The 19,426-nt window shown below is 40.5% G+C and overlaps 3 protein-coding genes across 7 annotated transcripts; 2 read left to right on the forward strand and 1 right to left on the reverse strand.

Moving 5' to 3' along the window:
• Positions 1-881: 881 nt before the first annotated feature.
• Positions 882-3,982, forward strand: LOC105565113 (polyadenylate-binding protein 2-B). 2 transcript variants are annotated; one of them, XM_012018044.1, is made up of 7 exons: positions 882-1,065; positions 2,688-2,824; positions 2,916-3,030; positions 3,123-3,190; positions 3,316-3,557; positions 3,691-3,783; positions 3,907-3,982. In XM_012018044.1, exons 2-7 carry the CDS (start codon positions 2,690-2,692, stop codon positions 3,938-3,940), a joined length of 687 nt encoding a protein of 228 aa, XP_011873434.1. In that variant the 5' UTR covers positions 882-1,065; positions 2,688-2,689; the 3' UTR covers positions 3,941-3,982. The 2 variants fall into 2 exon arrangements, with proteins under 2 accessions (XP_011873434.1, XP_011873435.1); XM_012018045.1 differs by lacking the exon at positions 882-1,065 and adding an exon at positions 1,175-1,520.
• Positions 3,983-6,926: 2,944 nt separating this feature from the next.
• LOC105565114 (protein zyg-11 homolog B-like) lies at positions 6,927-12,770 on the reverse strand. 3 transcript variants are annotated; one of them, XM_012018048.1, is made up of 10 exons: positions 12,642-12,770; positions 12,241-12,477; positions 11,934-12,111; positions 11,664-11,858; positions 11,165-11,562; positions 10,905-11,050; positions 9,790-10,178; positions 8,818-9,187; positions 8,386-8,725; positions 6,927-8,163 (listed from the first exon to the last, which is right to left on the reverse strand). In XM_012018048.1, exons 2-10 carry the CDS (start codon positions 12,368-12,370, stop codon positions 8,018-8,020), a joined length of 2,292 nt encoding a protein of 763 aa, XP_011873438.1. In that variant the 5' UTR covers positions 12,371-12,477; positions 12,642-12,770; the 3' UTR covers positions 6,927-8,017. The 3 variants fall into 3 exon arrangements, with proteins under 3 accessions (XP_011873438.1, XP_011873436.1, XP_011873437.1); XM_012018046.1 differs by having other exon boundaries at positions 11,934-12,171; XM_012018047.1 differs by lacking the exon at positions 12,642-12,770 and having other exon boundaries at positions 11,934-12,171; positions 12,241-12,610.
• A 1,735-nt stretch (positions 12,771-14,505) lies between these two features.
• On the forward strand, positions 14,506-18,067 carry LOC105565115 (PP2C-like domain-containing protein CG9801). Of its 2 annotated transcripts, none has more exons than XM_012018049.1 (8): positions 14,506-14,695; positions 15,607-15,644; positions 15,728-15,894; positions 15,977-16,203; positions 16,288-16,488; positions 16,800-17,103; positions 17,196-17,682; positions 17,743-18,067. In XM_012018049.1, exons 2-8 carry the CDS (start codon positions 15,642-15,644, stop codon positions 17,935-17,937), a joined length of 1,584 nt encoding a protein of 527 aa, XP_011873439.1. In that variant the 5' UTR covers positions 14,506-14,695; positions 15,607-15,641; the 3' UTR covers positions 17,938-18,067. The 2 variants fall into 2 exon arrangements, with proteins under 2 accessions (XP_011873439.1, XP_011873440.1); XM_012018050.1 differs by lacking the exon at positions 14,506-14,695 and adding an exon at positions 14,706-14,985.
• Positions 18,068-19,426: the final 1,359 nt, after the last annotated feature.

Here is a 19,426-nt window from a genome sequence, read left to right on the forward strand (position 1 = left end):
GTGTCCATCTACAATAGAGATTTAAATCCTAAATTGACTAATCACAGTCGCGTATTCTACTCATACTTGGCCGTGATTGGTCAATTTCTTAAAGCTTAGGGCTTAAATCATCTATTGTAGACTGGGACTTAAGGCCTGTGTCCACGATGCTAGGACTTGGCCCAAGTTCTAGTTTCGAGAAATGTGTAGCCAATGAACTTGTAGCTTTTATGGAATAGCTGCGAGTTGATTGGCCACACATTTCTCGGAACTAGAACTAGGACCAAGTTCTAGCATCGTGAACACAGGCCTTCAATAACGTGGTTAAAGCTTATCACACAATGGCCGCGTTCAACAGACACAACTGTTGAGTGAGTATGATTGGTTAATACTTTTAGATCCAGCCAATCGTATTAAGGAATCATTGAGCGCTCGCTCAACAGTTGTGCCTGCTGAACGCAGCCATTCTATTCCCTGTTCCAGGGGCCCGATTCTTGAATTTATTCAAAGAAGAAACGTATACGAAAACTCTGCTCTGACAGAAAAGTTGAAAGTCTATTGGTTAAAGCCATGCGAGTAGCCAATCAACTTGCAACTTTTCTGCAAGAGCAGAATTTTCGCATACGTTTCTCCTTCGAATAAATTCAAGAATCGAGCCCCTGTTGCCTGGGCATTGTGTGACAGGCTTAAGCCTATCACACAATAGGAAAGCACAGGGAATAGAACTTCTGACGCGTTGGATTGGTTGGAAGAAAATTTCCGACGAATCAAAAATTCTATTCTCTATTCCTATTGCCTGTTGCCAGGCATTGTGTGATAGGCTTTACATCGGCCAATCGGCGACGTGGACAACTGAACCTTATTACACTCCCTCCTGCTATCCGTTTCCTCTATGGCCAGACCGCGGTGGCGCCGGTGGTGCTGAAAATCGTCCCCCTCTATCCACGAAGAAGGTTTGGTTTCGCTTCTCGCACGGTGGTCGCGTCACTCACCCGTTTACTGATTTTCCTGAGTACGAATCGGCAGGCTCGAGTCGCCCTGAGGCAATACGTGGATACCTCCGAATCCCTGCAACACTACACCTACGTACGTTTCTTCCCTCGTGATTAAGATAGCATCTGCCGGGCATCTTGACGTAGTGTATTCTCTTCGATAATCCCTATCGGGGGGGTAGGACAGGCTATATCGGTGCATGCGTCGTTCACGGGGGTTGCTTGCCGATAACTGAATTCCCGGCTCGCTTCACGCGCACCGCACGTCCTTTCGTCTCGGACCCGCGGTCTTTGCGACGGGCCCTCCTGTACGAAACGAGAGCGGCAGCCACCCGCTCGCGAATTAAACATTCCCGCATCTCGGGCCACCTTTTCTCGGCCGGATCGTGTACGCTTTGCGTTTCCGTGCGTCGCGAGAGCCGTTCGAAGAGTTCTCGGAATTTAGTACGAATGGCACTCGAGCGACACGTTAAATGGAAGGCTCCGAGTCGTCGCAGCGAATAGCTTATTGTTTAAAGGACCGTCTGCATCGGAAGTGAGCAGTGAGAAGTAAGAAACCCGTAACCTTTACTTGGCAGTGTAAAAGCTGAAGTGCAGGGGCATAATTTTGCAAAATATATAGCGCTGTTCGCGCTCTAATTCGCCGAGAGTAGGTGTCGAAGCTGAAAGTAGAAGTAAGAAATGGAAACAATCAATCTCTTTACTCCTGCTCTCGCTTCTCACGCCAGACACAGGGCTCAAGTGCAGTAGGCGTTTTATGATAAATTTCGGAAATGCAGTCCATCCCGCGAGGTGATACAGCATTTGCTCACGGATATGCGCAGCGACGCATTGTTAGAACAAAAGAATTATATGTACGAATACCTATTCATCGATACATACGGATATTCCGAGAACTTGTTGTGCAACGTCGGACAACCTTTCTGACATTGACCGTACCCTCGTCACGAATGCCTTTATACCTGGAAATAGCCGTTCGGTTCAATATACTCCGATGGAAAGATTAATTTTTTTCAAAATAAATTTGCCTACTGGACGTCTCTTCTTTCTCTTCAGGTGCAAAGGCATTCGTGACGCCGAGTGTACACATTATGCAGATAACGTAAAGAATTGTTTAACGCCAGTAATTGATTAATCAATGTAGAAAATTGCATGACGACCCATGGCTGGCAAATATTTTTCGCAATAAATTTCTTTAATTAGAATTCGCCAGCCATGGGTCATCACAGTCGTCACGCGATTTTCTACATTATGCCGATAGTTCGCTCGACGATCTGTAGACGATCAACTACTTGCTGGAGTTAATTGGAACTTTCCATCGAACGTACGACGTCTGCTGAGCGCCTTTGTACTTAATTCTTAAAACTGTTTAAATGACCCTCGTTGCTTCATAATGCTGATGTATAATTAATAACTTAGATGCCTACGTAATGGCGGAAATGAGTAGCGAACGCAGTTATCGGTATACACTGCACACTGCTTAGAGCAACGTAGGTTACTCTTTCATACAGTTGCAACTTTTTGCTTTACTGGAAAATCAAGATCCAGCTTCGCGTGCGGTACAAATGTGCGATAGAAATGTACTTTAATGAAATGACTATCAACACGCGCGGGAATACATCTCTGTCACGACGCTTGCGAACGCTAAACACTAATTTAAATATGATGTTTATACCTGTATTCCTCTGGTAACTTCCAATTGCTGTCGTATTTCAGAGATGTCTGAATCCGATCTTTTAGCTGGCGACCACATCGATGGTCTGGACGGTCTTGAAAATGGCCAGGATGGAGACGCAATTATGCAGTGCGACGGCGTGAAGCGCGAACTGGGCGAAGCGAACGTTGACGATCCTGTAACTAATTGCTATTCTTGCAGTATATGCAGCAACGATATCTCCCTTTTGCAGTAATATTTAACTCGTCCAAATGTTGTTTGTAATCCAGGAATTAGAGGCGATCAAAGCGCGAGTGAGGGAAATGGAGGAGGAAGCTGAGAAATTGAAACAGCTCCAGTCCGAGGTAGATAAGCAGATGAACATGGGCAGTCCGCCTGGTATCAGTAAGTTCGCAGATTTGCGTTTTCTATGAGAAAGTACATCTGTAAATAAAACCAAATACTGTGGCTATGTTCAACCACGTATCTTATTTTAGCGAGCCCATTAAATATGTCGTTGGAAGATAAGATGGAAGTTGACAACCGGTCCATTTACGTTGGCAATGTAAGTTCGGCGTAATTCAATCGTGATTATTGGAATCCGCAGGAAACGGCTTTCCCCTGTAAAGTGTTACTGCAGTATACGATGTCACAAAGGCCTGAAACCTGATATGTCTTTTGTATACGCAGGTCGACTATGGTGCTACAGCGGAAGAGTTGGAACAACACTTTCACGGTTGCGGTAGTGTCAATAGAGTGACAATCTTGTGTAATAAATTCGATGGCCATCCTAAGGGCTTTGCTTATATCGAATTTGCCGAACGCGATTCCGTACAAACCGCAATGGCCATGGATGAGTCTATGTTCAGAGGACGTCAAATTAAAGTAATGCCTAAAAGAACAAATAAACCTGGTTTCTCTATGACAAATAGGTAATGCTCCGTTTCAGATAACATGCCTTGTTTTTGCGCAACCTGTGAAACAATACTTTTCCGGAATGTCGGTTGATACGTGTAACTTAAATTGATTTGGATTCTTCTGTAGCGTTGACACTTGTATTTTCAGGGGTCCCAGAGGTGCAAGAGGCTATCGAGGCATGGCTAAAGGAATTATTCGCGGTAGTGCATACTTTGGATACAGACCTACGAGACGACCTAGGTAATAATTTCTATTCGTGGTGCTTTCTAACGAACATATCAGTAATTTCCATAATATCTTTCCTAAAATTGCACTTCGCCGTGTCGTCTATAAATTTTACTACTTTATCATTTTCTCTTACAGGAGTTACAGACGTGGTTATTATATGCCATATTGACCATTTTAAAAAGTGTGGCAACATTATTTTGCAAGTGTCAAGGTAAGTTTTTATTTTACGTCATGTAAACGTGATCATTCTTATTTACCGCTCAAAGAAAAGTTCTCAATGTAAAAAGATTTATTATATGCATATCTATGCCTAATTTTTATTAATAATTAACAATTTTATGCTTTTTTTTAAGAGGTACAAAGAAATTATATATTTACCACAGCAAAAGAATATTTCTTTGAACGTTTTTAAACTTTCTGAAGGTTTTTGAACTTTATTAATTTTATTATACCTGAAGGAAAGACCAATTCACTTGAATCGGATAATAATAAATTGTCCGAATAACGGTAACAGTGAAACAATATAAATATTTATGCATGCCTTAAATTAGAGCTATTTAATTAAACGTTTTTAAGCGATTCGCTCCTATTTCTCTTTTATTCAGTCGTGTAACGTGGTCTATTAGAATCATTCGCGTAATTCTTTCAAATAACTTTCACATAAGAATATATAATTTATTGGCCATTCCTTCATATGGTTTAGATGACAAAATTTTGATTTAATAGTAACTGTTACTCCTAACAAACTTAACTTTTAATACATATAATCTGATGTATCTATATGATCGAACTCAGTAATGTAACAAAATTATAACAGTTGTGTATAATCGTTTTATTCACTGATCATAATGAAATATGATATCTAGATACATTAGTATTGACACTTGGCCATAATAAATATCTATAGGAAAGTTCTCTATTATGAGATAGGTTTCTAACATGAGATAGAAGGTTTTCAACACCCAAAATCAATCACGAATCTTTCTTCGCAACGATTACACGATCTAACAATGAATTTTTCCCTAAACAGATTTCGCTCCAAGGACAGTAAATTCATAGTGGAATCAACTAATAATGCCTATTAATTTAACTCCGCTATCCCATATTAGGATCCTATCTTATAATAGGAGACTACTATTAAAAAATATTGCAATATATGTATATAAAATTATAAAATAATATCTTGTTTCGCATCACTTTTCTGTATATAGTTGTTCTGGTTTAGCTAAAAAAATGATTACGTTCTTATTCATGTCAAAAAGATACTCATTGTTCATATAATTTAATACTTCACAAATTGTGTGAAAGTATAGAGTATGGCCTTGTGAGATATAATATTGCAATTTGTAAGTTTTTGTGAAAAATTGATTAACAATTCGCACAAGAAACTTACAAACGTGTATATCATCATGCATTACATTGGAAAGCGGTTAAGGTATTTAAGTAAATTCTTATGATATGTCCACAGAAAAAAAAACTGATACGAAGGGAAAAAAAAGAGAAAAACATCACATGTCAAAAGAAAAAAAGATTGGACAGTTGGGCACAATTAATTATATTTGATTTAATAATTATTACATAAAACTACAAATGTAGACAACAGCGATCATTCACTATTGTAGTTCAATAAGTTTTCGTTAAAGCTTCAGTGCCAATAAATTCCATTAAGTCGAATTTTGTATCCGCCTTAAAGCGTTCAAAAAGTGGTTTGTGTGTCACTTACTTTACATATGTTTCAACTGCTTTACATACCCGATACAAAAATGACGTTTCAAAATATGTTCAGTAAAACATTTTTAATATTTTGCACAAAGAAATTTATAAAAGTATTATAATTTCATCGTTACATAATTAAGTATTATTAGAATGTTTCACTTGAGGTTCATTTCAGTTTGTGCAAATTAAAATATTTGATCACTAACAATCCAACTTATCAATATATCTATATATAAATATACAAAGTGTTTAAACTTCAATAACATATATCATTAATTTTCTATGAAAATAATATTACATGTTTATTAAGAACAATTATATTCATAGTAAGTAGCTCAGGCAAATAATACGATATCGTTTAAAAATATATATGATGAAAATTTTTGTGTGTACACCTGAAAACAAACTGAGAACGCACCGTATTAACTTTCACATAAAACACTTAATAACACATAGTGAATTTGCATGGAACATGTTTGTATTTTAGTGTGGTCTTTTTTACATAAAATGATAAATACTATAATTGTAGAGATAATTATATGTAGGGACGTATGTATTGTGTTAAGGCAGATACAACTGAATATTATAGGTAAAGCAAGAAGATTGAACTAAATATTAATATGTATCTGAATATTCAAAAGTATATTCACAACTGAATAGATTATTATTTAATTAACTATATATGTATATGAATTAATATGTATCATCTATATACTTGGTAAAAAATGCACCGTCAGTTTTGCACGTGAAACAAAAAATGTTATAAGACAACAGTGAAAAGATTGAACTACAAAGTGAATGTCTAGAATAATGTCATATAATTATAATTTGTAGTAAATTTTGTATGCATGATAACTGAAAGTTGCGCCAAGAAATTATGAAATATTATAATTTTGTTCTATGAAATGTTGGACTACACGTTGCATAGCTTTCGACATGTGCAACTTTCATTTATTCAGTACTAACTATACATCTTCAGTTTTATCTTAAACATATTGCTACTAATTTGTAAGACGCGTGTAAAATACGTTTCTGAAATATTGATTCATTGTGCTGAGGTGTTAGGAGGAGTGCCGACTTTCAACACATTTATGATTCAGACACATTTCGTAATGTTACTTCCATGTCGCTAAGTATTTTGCAGGTGCAGCGCAGCATCAGCATCAATTGAGTGATAATGATACAAATTTCATGAACAATTTTTACGTTTCATTAAGGAAAAAAAAAGAGAAAATACTTGAGATATATGTGTAAAATAAAATGTAAAATTAATGAGTGGTAAATAAAGAATTTCTTGGCTAATATAATATTTCAGCTATTTCAATGAGAGGAGAAAGAAAAAGGTGCATTTTTACACATCTACTATTTATTTAAATCTTGTAAAATCAATATTGATGTGTAATAACGCAGTTGCTGATACATAAAAAAAAGCATTAATATATAAAGGCTTGCATAGCATATTTATTAACATTCAGTACCATTCAAATTGATATTTCTTACATTTTAGCTGTCAACATGTAATGATATCAGAAGAATAAATTTCGTTTATATAAATTCGCAATATTTTAGTAACAGATATAATCTAATATTAATATGTATTTCTTTCTTATTACAAACTCTGATTTTTCCATTAAATCTCTGAAGGCAAGTAATACGATCAATTTTTAAGATGTTTTAATATTTAATAATGCAGAATAAATTCCACGAAGAATATTTACTAAAGAAGTAGGTTGAAGATCTGAATTTTTGAAGTATAACACATTAAAAAAAAAGATTATAACACTTTAATAATGTCCCAATACTTAGTTGAATCGTATAATAAGGTAAAGGTTACCTTTTTAAAATTACAAATATTTTAAATGGATAATTGTTTTAACTAGTTCCTATATATGATAGTAGTAATTAACTAGAATGCGAGACAAATCTTACAATCTTCGTTATTGGTAAAATCGTAAGAGTAGATTTGTCTTGGACATTACAAATTACTACAAGTCATTGATTAATTCTATTTTTTGCAACAATTATGGAACTTTAAAGTTGCAAATAAAACTAAAACAAAGATGAATAATTGGAAAAATTTCGATTACTGATACATTTTCCTCTAGTTTCAATGTAAAAATTACATTGTTATATTCAGTTAAATCTCGATATATTTTGAATTTTTTTTTATAAATTGTAAATCTACTTTACTGTGTAGTTCACGCCATACAACTATTGTTGAAATAATTAAAAAAACTTTCGAAATACTATATGACAACATACTTTCTCATCAACACAAAATATATCTACTTCTCAATTCAGATCTTCAATTCAGTCAACTGAATTAAATAACGCGAGTAAAATGTTTTGGATTTATTTACGGTTTGTGTCGTGTGTTTTGTTAATTGCAGTCTATCTTTGTGATATAATTATTCATGGCCATATAATTTGTATGTTCATTTGGTCTAAAGAACAGGATATAGGACTGCACTAAGATAAACATTGACTAGTATACCATGTGGTATTTAATTTGCAAAAGCAACAGCTATCGTTAAGAATTTAATTGAAGCGTTTCCAAAATTGATTGACATAAACTTTGCAAATTTGGTTGTGTCGTATATTCTGTTTGCGTTTTTTCCAATTGTTTTAACGTTTCTACTCCTCCTTCTCTGATTAACATCACGCAATAACGTTTTGCTGAAAATAAAAATACACGATTATATTTACATTTCATTCACAGTGAAATAATTTTCTCAAAAGTCATTATATCATTTGTTGCAATTGCGTGAGAAAGAAATGTGTTTATACTATAATACAATTAAAACATATTTTTATATAGAATGTAATTTGTAAATTTTTACTTTCTCAGTCTTGCATTTATATCATATATCATATAAAATATCTTCCTCTTAAACTTACGGTTCTTTGTGCAAACATGATGGATCGCCCATACTGCCCAGAGTTGAACAGGATACGTATTTATACAACGTAACAGTGGGAAAAATGGTTGGAAGCTACGATAGGCAACCATCTCTCCCTGTGGCGTTTGCCAATGAGTTACAGCATGAACCAGTTGATCTAATAACTGCTCCCTGCTTGGCTGCGATGGCATACTACACCAAGATTGAGGACCATCACTGAGTAGATGTGCAGCGATACCAGCTGCGAAATAAGATACATCAATGTGCTCGGAATCGAGCAGCATAGAAAGCATCTTTATAAACCGAGGTTGCATAAGCCGCGGCCTCAAATGATCGACCTGAAATTTTCAATGCGAAAAATAAATCGCATCCCAATATAAATGTATTTCATTAATGTACAATAATTAATATTGAAGACTCTGATACAAACCTCTGCTATATTATTTAACAGACCAAGAACTTTGGTTTCCACGCTAGATTCCCCTTGAAAGCTATCCAGTACTTCAAGAAATAATTCCATTCCACCTTCGTCAAGAAAAACCTTGCATGTCGCCGCACTCTCGTCCGTTAAATTCCACAGAGCGCTTAACGTAAATTTCATTGTAATATCTACTAATTTGGACTCGACCTTAGATCTAACCATTGCAAGCAACTTTAACATATATTGTGGTTGTGCGCCAAGCAAAGAGGTTTCTAATGTAGATATCTTTGCTGCTAAGATTGAGCAAATAGCCACAGACATACGATTCATGGATGGATCATCAAATGTCGACAAGCAATTCATAACTAATCTTGCGCACCTGTTAAGCAAAAGACATTTTTTTCCTTCAGATTTATTCATACATCAGCAAGACATTCGTATACTGAAGTCTCAATACCTCTATTCATCGATAATAATATTATTAACTTGTGTTTGATTCGCTTTACATGCATAAGAAAAATTAAACCTATATAAAGAAATAACATTTTTATTTATTTATGTTAATATATTTAAAGTAAGTTGCTTTTCTAATTTTGATTGCAACATGAAAATGAATGAAGATAAAAAATAATTATTCGTTTAAATAAGATTCAAGCACTTAATCGTGACAAATTGCACGGGTATTTAACAAGTGTAATTTACAAGACAAAAAGATTGATAACGTCTTGTATACCAAATAAGTAAAGACATCGATACATCGTCTTGCTAAATCTAAAACTATTTAATTGTGCACATTCCCTTCACGTGTTATTACGTTATCAACTTCTATTTACAAAAGCTAGTATCGATGCTTATTGTTTAATGAAAATTTGAATATTACGACAAATAATATAGAAGATATTGATAAAGAGTTAAAAATGAAAGATATTGAAATCTCAGTATACTTGACTAAATTTTAAATTCGTTAATTTATATAACTACCTATATTTGTCAAATGCAACATCCTGTAGGATTCTGTCACTGCACAGGGTCAATAGTGTGTTCTTTTGAAGTTGATGATTAGTCGGATATGATTCCATCGCTAATAATGTTAATTCGACTATTTGTTTAAGTATCGACGGATGAATCATGAGGGCCAATTCACCCTTCGTGAGATTATAGATACACGCAGTAGCAGCCATTTGTACGCGGAACTCCTGTGGATGCTCTCTCATTCCAGGTAACACTAATTTTATCACATCGACCCGTGGTTCAAGGAAGTTTGGTGTCAAACGGAACAAGTTAAATAGACATTTTTGAAGATATATTGGTCTATATGTATACCTCCTAAGCGATTCCAAAATTTGAGACTCTGTTGCCGTACCACTGATCTGAAGCAAAACACAAATAGAATGTATATTATTTCATATGAATTTTATCTGTAAAACGTTTTTTATTCTCTTCTTTTTCTTATCAGTCAAAGGTGACGTCTTCATACTTGCTTTACTTCATCTGTTTAGAATAAATAACAAAACTTCTAACAAGTAAAACAACTCAATTGTACAATTAGCAATATTTTCATGTTTGCACATGGAAATTGATTCGTTATAATATATTTAATGGAAGAGATATACGAACAGTTAACATCGATGTTGTAATAATTTTTCTATAACACACAAACATGTATACAACCGAAAATAAATATCTTTTAAATAAATAAATAACGACCGATACGTGTGTGCAACATGAAATAAATTTAATATTTTCAATCGTCGAGTGAATGGTTGGACGCTCGTCAGCGCATGGTGTGAAGTATAAACAAATGTCTGCGATGCATAAATTGCACGAGGACTGAAAATGTCAAATTTAGAATGGAAAATGTAATGCAATATATAATGATCTATTATAAATGAAATTAATTCAAGGCAAATAAAATATACGAAATAGACGATAAAATATATAAAATTTTGTGTGATTAATAATGCATAAGTAATAATAATGAATAAGGATATCACTACGTATTCAAATACAGCAAAAATATTAATTCCAATTCTTTTTTCAGGTATTAAAATAATTCAGAGGCTTGCGCGGTTAACGTCAATATTGTGTCAACTTACAACAAGTTCAAGTCTATAATCTTCATGTGATGAATCTATAAAACTCTCGTCGTAACAAGCATCAGAATGGACAAGGCCCAGAAACCTCAAATTTACGTGCGACGCGATAAAATGTTTTAAATCCTTCGGATTAATATCGTCTTTGCCTATATGTGAAGAAAACGTGACACTTAATGAAATGTCAATATAATCAAGAAATAATTTTGGTAAAACGCAACGCCATGTCGGTTCGCGCATAGATATCATGCTGCACCGCTCACCTGATAAGTCTAGAGTTGTCAAATGAGGCATACAACTCAGAGTTCTTAGAAAGTCGGTAATTTTTGGCTTGGCAGGTGCGAAAACGTCAAAGCCATGTGGATCTTTTTCATCGGAAATATCTAAATGCCTCAATTCGTTTAGCTCCAGCAATACTGGTATTAAATTTCCGCATCCACTTATCTTTAAATTATACATATTTAATGTCTTTAAACGATCTTTACACTTTTTTAACGGCGTTACATCGTCGACTCTTGTACAAGATATATCTAAGCTCTCTAAAAGGGGAAGATCTTCGACTACTATGTCCAAGCCATGTTTATTAAACTCTGTTCCTGAGACATTCAAGGTATGAAGTGCCTTTAATTTGTTTAATGTTGCGATATCTACCATGCGTTGTCTACAACAAAATACGCACAAAGATATAAAATTATCAACTATTATAGAGAGCTTCCATTCGATTTAACAACATCACGAATATGCCAAGTGTCGTATAATAACCTTGAAAAATCCATAAAGCTTCCTTTAGCTACGCTCAGCGATCGAAGATTTTGTATGCTCCAATCGCCCAAGCAGCTAATTAAATCGTTAACAGTGATCTTGAGACCGTTTACTATTAAATCTATGACTTTATGTTGCTTAAGAACGCTTAAGCCTTTGGCCGACAGTGTCGACGCATCTTTCAATCGTACGTGTCTGGAAGAAGAGCATTCAAATTAGCATACAATTAGAGATTTTCCTCTTTCCAAAGTACGCTCGAGGCCTCGTCACCTTAATCTAGTCGTCTGCGCGTCGAAAAGCGTGATTGTTAAATCGGATAACGTTTTCTTCTCACATAGGTTGGATAGTAATTGCTCTGATACTTCGGCCGGCAAGAAGGCATCCGGGTGTTTAAAGGTAAGCCGAGTTGCTGAGCTGCTGGGAGCATCGTTAGACGATGTTTTACCTGCTGCAGTATCAAAAGTAACTTCTGCGCTATTATTGTTCGGCGCACAGATATCTTGCTCATCTAAAACTTATGCTGCTTTAATTCTGCAAGGTCGCTCGCCCAACCAACCAGCTAGTTTTGTTTACTTACCGGAGACGGCACCGCTACTCAGTGCATTGGGAGAATTTGTATCGCTAGGGTGAACCTTGCACAGGCCGAGAACGTTACCACAGATAAAGTCGATGCAAACCTCCTGGAGACTTCTCGGGGACTCGAACATCTTACGTTTCTGCTGTCATCTATGCAATAATCTCTAGCCCCCCCGTTGTTTCCCTTTTACACTGTCGGTTTTCCGTAGGGAGCACCAGCCGTTTTGCGGTTCCGCGCCTTGAAAAATGCAACAGCGGAGAAAACGCATGAGCCACTTGCCGTATCGGCGCACCTCTCGCCTACGTCCCAGCACCTCGGGCAAGTTATACCCGCGCGTCAATTATGTCGCGCGCTGTGTAAATGCGAAGTAGAAAAAAAAAAGTCCCCTGCGGGACACATACATGAAATCAACGTGAAGTTCACGTGAAGATTATTCCCAGTTGGCGTGAACTGCGTGCGGTCGCTCCCTTCCTCTCACGAGAGGCGAACGTCAGCGGGGGACAGCGAGGAGAGAGAGGGGGGAGGGAGGGGGCGCGATCGTAATCCCGCCAGCGTCGCACGGATAACAGGATCTCGAGCTACGGATTACGTAATGATACAAATCCGCACGCGGAAGCGGAAGAAACCAGAAGAGAGACGCGCTCTCGCGCCGCGGCACTGCCCGTGGCACCACGCTTGTCCCCGTCCGTCGAGTCCGCGGTACGCGCGTCGTGGCCGTCGAGGAGGGAAGAGCTCGGCCGTCGGCGGGGCCCCCCGAGGGCGAGCGGCGCGCGACGTAATCGCGGAAGCGATCCCGCTAGAGCTGCCGCGAGGACTCGCGGACTCTCATCTGTGATGCGGACGCCATGTTGACTCGGCCGAGTGTCAAAACAGACCAAAAAAAGAGCGCAGCCGTGTCGCCGTCGTCATCGTCGCCGTCATCGTCACTGTCATCGCGCGCGGCGCGCGGGACACGAGCGCGTCTCTCCCTCTCTCGCTCCTGCGCGCGCGCGCGACCGCCCAGCTGATCACGGGGGCCGCCCATAGACATAGTATATATAGACTGCGCATTGTGGCTGCTGAAGTGTACACAAAGCAGAAGTTAGCGCTTGCTAAGCGCTTTGCGTTCATTGGATTATACTTTCAGATCTGGGGAGCGATCACGTGCACCGATCGAATTCGAATTCGAGAAGGAATATGCCATCCGATACCACTCTTCGTACATGATCAATCTATGGTCTGAGGGAAACTATCCTATAATAAATAAGCATGAACCATGAAACCTGTAGAGTAGAGACGTATGAGAAGTCGACCGATCGAATTCGATCGTGCACGCGATCGCTCCCCTGTGCTGAAATAGAGCTATTCTTCTAGATCTATCCAATCAGCATAAAGCGCTTATTAAGCGCCAACTTCTGGAGAACACAGCCATTTATAGCGGCAGCTTGACCGCAAACCTCAATCAGATCCTCGAGCCTTCTTCGCTTGCTGTTGTTCTCATCTCACTCACTCCTATTGCTGTCCCGTTCGCTCTTATAACGACTGTGTTTTAAGATTCTCGATGCGATACCGTGACTTTTAACATGAGGCTTGTTTTCTGTTGCTACACTGGTGAACTAGTGCAATAAGTTAGAGTAGGACAAGTATATTTTTTCTCATTCTAGCTTACTGCACTAGTTCACCAGTGCAGCAATAGAAAACAAGCCTATGGTCTTCAATAATTTTAGATCAATTTTGAATTGGAACGCATATCTGTACGATACTTCTCATTTCGCTCCGACTTTATCGGCAGTACTTGAAAATGGGTGTAGCGGAATAGTTCCAAAAATGAAAATGGGCGTAAAGCGCTGGAATCAGTCGAGCGAAAACGGTAACAAAAGCAAAACACCGGCATGGCCGCTCTCAGGCCGGTATTCATAGTCGATTCTCATTTCAAAATCATCTTAAGTATCGTCTTAAGACGCTAATACAGCTCTGTGATTGGTTGAAAACACATTAAGAGCATACTTAAGATGATCTTAAATATAAGAACGGACTATGAATACCGGCCTCAGGTTTCTCTCTGGTGTTACCAACACATCGCTGGTTATTGTCGCGCATGTGCGACAAACGCGACCAGTTCGCCATCACTGCCCCTGCCCTGGGCGGCCTCGGCCCCGTCGCGCGTGCGCACACTCGCGCACCTCGGCGGGAGAGGACTCGGAGAACGCGGCCGCCGCCGCTTTATCGCCCGTGTATATCGCGGCCGCGCGAGCCACGTTCCGATTTCCATGTATGCTAGGAGCGGGCGAGGCGAGGGGCCGCGCCTCGTAGTGGGAGTTGGGAGTGCGCCGCGACTCGGAGAGGAGTCTAGCGAGCGCTCTCGGTCAGTCGGCTATTGACACACCGTCCCAATATGGCGGTGAGGTGGAGAACCGCGGTGTCGCGCGCCGCGCGTCGCGATCTCGTCGTCGCCGCGCAGTGAGAATCTTGCCAGGTGATTGATCCCATTTTCCCGCGCGTGTGACACGCCGGAGTGTCGCCCCAGCGGGCTCCCCTCTACGTGTGTCCCTTCTCTTCGACCCATGTCCTGATCGCGTTGCACCGACGGCATCCCCGATTCCCGTCGCGACTCTGCCGTACGCCAGGAAAACGGCGACACGTTGTAACTGTCAATGAGACGTCCGCGGATCTCTCGACGGAGAAAAGAATCCATTGCTCGGCCGAGCTCCCTCGTGCGTTGCTCAACGGACAATTGCGACTTCAGTTCGAACCTAGAGTGCGGATGTACGTACGTGGGAACACCTCGTGGCAGTTTCCCCTTCTAATTTAATCCACGGAACTTGTACAGATTCTACGGAGCGTCAATACACGATCAATTTATTGCACGTACATCCGATACGTGTCTCAAGCTCGTATTGGTTTTAAATTGAAGTTATAATTGCCTATTGTTGATTTAACCACATTGATTTTGTTCGTTTACTCCGTTTAAGTTTAGTAACTTTTACTCTAATTGCTCAAATATCAATCTAATCTCAATCTCAATCCGTAGTCTGATACGGGCTTAAGGGGAATCAATAAAATGTATTTACGACAGTTGCAAAGCAGCTTTTTCTGCTGAACGCAGCCACTGACATCTTCTTTAAACTGTGTATTATCGTAGGCTGGAATGAGACGGGGTAGATTAGAAATAAATTCGTCATTTGATAGGCCTGCATTATTAATCGCCTACTTTACACATGCACTTGATACGAGCATCAAATAGTAAATCACCAGTAACTTGGTTTACATCATTGGCTGATCAGTTCAAATACACTATTTGACACGTACATCAAGTGCACAATGTAAACTGCAATATGTGTTTATTGCAACAAAATTTTGTAATGCATTATTACGGATTTTTTTTAGGTTCAATTTGAGACCTGCCGCTGGCAGCTATAATCATGGTATGAGCCTTAGATGAAGTAATGTTAGACAATAATTAACATTCTTCTTAATCGCTGTACCTTTGCTTGGATCCCCCCGAAAGATGCCAAGTTTACGGAAGAAAGTTGCCGGCTTCATGCGCCAACTGTCTATCAGCAACTTGGCAGGGGCCGTGGAGAGCATAGGCCTCGGGGAACAACCGCTTCGAAGCCCGCAGTCACTGACTCAGGACTTTCCTGGCGGCTGTTTCATCACGCGCTACCTCAACGGGTAAAACTGTCGCGCTTACGTCCTGGCTTGTGTTGTCACGTCCTCCCGTTTGTCGCTAATTCATTTGCGTTCACGTCCCCAGGCTGGAGACGAAACAAGAGGGTCCGTCTATTTTACACGGCCGGAATCCAGAAGAATTGCCAAGCAGGCAGATCGACGCTTCTCAAGAAAACGAGGAAGTATTAGCGGCCTACACCGGACCCGATAGCGGCCTTACCGCGGTCAATCTTCAACAGAAGCATTTAAGTATCAACGACACCGACATCGATTACATTGATATGCTAGATCAAAATGAGCAATATAGAAGCGGTGAGTCTGGAGTGAAGACACTAACGAAGCGGACTTTCATGTCGTTGCGAAATAAAAAACAAACGAACGTGACGCCTCTTTCAGGATCGACCACGTCAAACATCGCGATCGCTGGGGTTACCGATTGGTTCAGTTCAAATGAAAATGTGTACGGAATTGCGACTACGTTGTACGAGAAGAATCCCACAAATGATACCAACAATGGAGAACCAATTGCCGATTGTTTTGGCGTTGTAGCGAGACCGAACTCTGCCATATTGGCTCTTGCGGATGGTGTGAATTGGGGTAAGAGCGCGGTAAAGTAGTGGAGAAGATAAAAAGGTAAAAGCAAAGCTGGGGGACGAGTGCAAAAAGTTTGGCTTGACAAGTTGTATTTGCAATTTCAGATTGTACTCGATGATTATCTTCGAGTTACAAGTATTAGCAACTTATCTCAAGAGTCTCTGACTCATATGATAGAAGAACATGATTAATTCTTTTTCCTTGTGCTTATCGCTTCAGTCACGTTTCGTTAGAACTAATCGAACTCGGCTCTTACGCCGCTGCTTCTACTTTAATGTGACTTTGCGAGTGATTCTTACAATTCGGGATTTTAGGTACGAAAGCGAGTATAGCAGCCAGATCCGCGGTTCACGGAAGCATAGAGTACTTGAATCGGGCACTGTTCTGTCCGTCAATAAATAGCGAAATGACAACGACAAAGGACGTATTTATAGCATTACTTCGATCATTCCACGCGGCACATTCGTTGATCCTTCAGGAGCAAGGGATGCTTACTACCTTAACAGTGTGCACGATCCTTCCACTGCCAAGCTCGAGCACCGATACAAATATATGCCAGAGAAAGTACATTGCCTGTACCTGCAACGTTGGTGATAGTTTAGCTTACGTATATTCAGGGTATGCGTTTCTCGTCACGTATTGAATTACGCAGCTGCAGCGAACGGTAAATAGAACCCGGTCGATAATCGTCTCTTTTAAAACGAAAACAGGAAAACTGGGGTGCGAGAGATAACGTGTGGATCTCACGATATTCACTGCATGCGAGACATGCGAGATGCCTTAGGAGCCCTGGGTCCGGTGGACGGCTCTAATCCCGAATTGAACAACTTGACGCTGGCCATAACGGAGGTCGAGAGGGGCGACATAGTGTTTCTGACCAGCGACGGAATCTCCGACAATTTCGACCCCGTGGTGGGAAAGTTCGCGGTCCTACCCAGCCACAGTGGCGACGCGGACGCCACGCTGAAGAGCCACGACGCGAGGTCGAAGACGCGTCGGAGATCGACGGAGAATCTGCGGCACACCGAGTCGAGCAACAGCAACGCGAATAGCAACAATCTCCCGGTGGTCGAGGCCTATCAGAGGCACGAGCTCACGCTGCTCAGAATGGAGGATCTGCTGAGACGCGGGGTTTCCGGAGAAGGGCCGCCGTGCAACAGTGCCAAGCATCTGTGCGAGCTCCTTCTGGACTTTGCGGTAAGCGACGAGGAAATGCATCCTTCGCTAATCCCCGCTAATCCCCGCTTTGTCTCGCAGGTGCGCATAACCGCGGCGAAGAGGCGGATCCTCGAGGACACGGAGTTGTATTACGCGCAGCACAAGGACGGCCACCTCGTGCAGCTCTCGAAGCAGGAGCAGAGGTCTCGGAGGAAGAAGACGCTGGACAAGATATCTATGATACCTGGCAAGCTGGACCACGCGACGGTCGTGGCATACGTAGTCGGATCCTAAATTTCTTCAAAGTGTAATTAACAGATAGAGAGAATATAGTTTTTATTCGTATAAAATTGATAGATTAAACTTTCTATATTGTAACATTCTTACCTAGCGTTAAATAAAAGTGCAAATATATCTTTTACAAGCCGGTGTCGAGTTTATCTCCAGGTGTCGTTAATTGGAGCGAAATCTCTAATTGTTCTCGACGCTCGCTAGCGTCAAATCGCTAGAAACGTAGCGGTCTAGCGCGCAGAGAGCATTTCTAATGCCTGTTCTACACCTAGGGATGGTCCTACTTGTGGCTCATCCGAGTGAGTAAATGGCTGCGTTCAGCAGAAAAAGCAGCTTTGCAGCTGTTGCAAAATTCTTTAATACGATTGTGGTTCTTGCCCTTAGTTCCCGTTGGATCTAAATGTATGAACCAATCGTATAAAAGAATCTTACAACTAAATGTAAATGTAAATACATTTTATTGATTTCCCTTAGGGTACCCAAGGAGAACAAAAAGTTAGGATGATGTCAATTTGATCTCACAATGGCCTAATAAATGTCAGAGTTTGGTCAATTTGATGCCATATTGGCCAAAATTTGACATTTATTAGGCCATTGTGAGATCAAACTGAAATCATTCTGACTTTTTGTTCTCCTTGGGTTACAAGGCGTTTTTGAAGAAACGTGCCCAAACCTCTTATATAACACCTCTCTCTATATCCACTTCGTTATGTGGCGATCGAACGAAAAAGCAACAAATGTTTCGTTTGGTTTTGAACCCGGATCTTCGGATTACCAGACTAGCGCACAATCCTCTGTGCCACGATCGCCACTCCAAAATATCTTACAACTAAAAATGTTTCACGGAGCAAAGTTAATTAAATATTGTAGAAAAAAATAAATTGAAGTAATATTAGATAAACATAATTTTATGACGTAAACTTGATCGTTTTGATGTCGCATTGACGCTTTTGTGATTAACTTGTTCTACTTGGGGTAGGTGTAAAACGGGAATAACGGAGAGCCCGCGCGACCACGTGTTACTTTTTCATTTCGCGCGGGTCTACGCGCAGGTCGCGCGCGGGCCGCGCGCCGCGCTCTCGCATTCCTGTCTCTCGTCTCTCCCACCTCCGTGGTCGCGAATAGTTTGCGCCGCCACGACGCGAGACGCCGCCAGTGGCGCCGGTCGTGGGGTCTTGCAGCGCCGCGTCAATGGCAGCCTTGACAAATACATGATGGCCGTTGCCACCGAATAGTGTAACGCGTACATGGTACCCGTCGTGTAACTGAAAAGTTTATTATTTTCAGTGGAGTATCGTCGGTCGCGCGTGCTCCGTGTGCGTTGTTTACCCCACGGCGAGGTGCGGCGGATCGCGCCCGTGGACGCGGGTATCGCGCGCGGCGAGGTCGCGCGCGGGTCGCCGAAAATTCCCAGGAGGAAAACACGGGGTGGCAAAAGCGCGCCCGCGGAGGTAATATTGACAATCCCTCGGCCGCGACGCTACGCGTACCC

The sequence above is a fragment of the Vollenhovia emeryi genome, unplaced genomic scaffold, assembly GCF_000949405.1.
Source record: "Vollenhovia emeryi isolate VEMERY1.0 unplaced genomic scaffold, V.emery_V1.0 DF939155.1, whole genome shotgun sequence".
NCBI lineage: Eukaryota > Metazoa > Arthropoda > Insecta > Hymenoptera > Formicidae > Vollenhovia > Vollenhovia emeryi.

Coding starts and splice junctions, on each gene's coding strand:
- LOC105565114 (XM_012018046.1), bottom strand. CDS start 12,370: ATGTTCGAGTCCCCGAGAAGTCTCCAGGAGGTTTGCATCGACTTTATC. Junction 12,172..12,240: donor GAGTAGCGGTGCCGTCTCCG/GTAAGTAAACAA, acceptor CATAAGTTTTAG/ATGAGCAAGATATCTGTGCG. Junction 8,726..8,817: donor TGTTAAATAATATAGCAGAG/GTTTGTATCAGA, acceptor TGAAAATTTCAG/GTCGATCATTTGAGGCCGCG.
- LOC105565115 (XM_012018049.1), top strand. Junction 16,489..16,799: donor TGCGGATGGTGTGAATTGGG/GTAAGAGCGCGG, acceptor TCGGGATTTTAG/GTACGAAAGCGAGTATAGCA. Junction 17,683..17,742: donor AGCTCCTTCTGGACTTTGCG/GTAAGCGACGAG, acceptor TTTGTCTCGCAG/GTGCGCATAACCGCGGCGAA.
- LOC105565113 (XM_012018044.1), top strand. CDS start 2,690: ATGTCTGAATCCGATCTTTTAGCTGGCGACCACATCGATGGTCTGGAC. Junction 2,825..2,915: donor AAGCGAACGTTGACGATCCT/GTAACTAATTGC, acceptor TTTGTAATCCAG/GAATTAGAGGCGATCAAAGC. Junction 3,031..3,122: donor GGGCAGTCCGCCTGGTATCA/GTAAGTTCGCAG, acceptor ATCTTATTTTAG/CGAGCCCATTAAATATGTCG.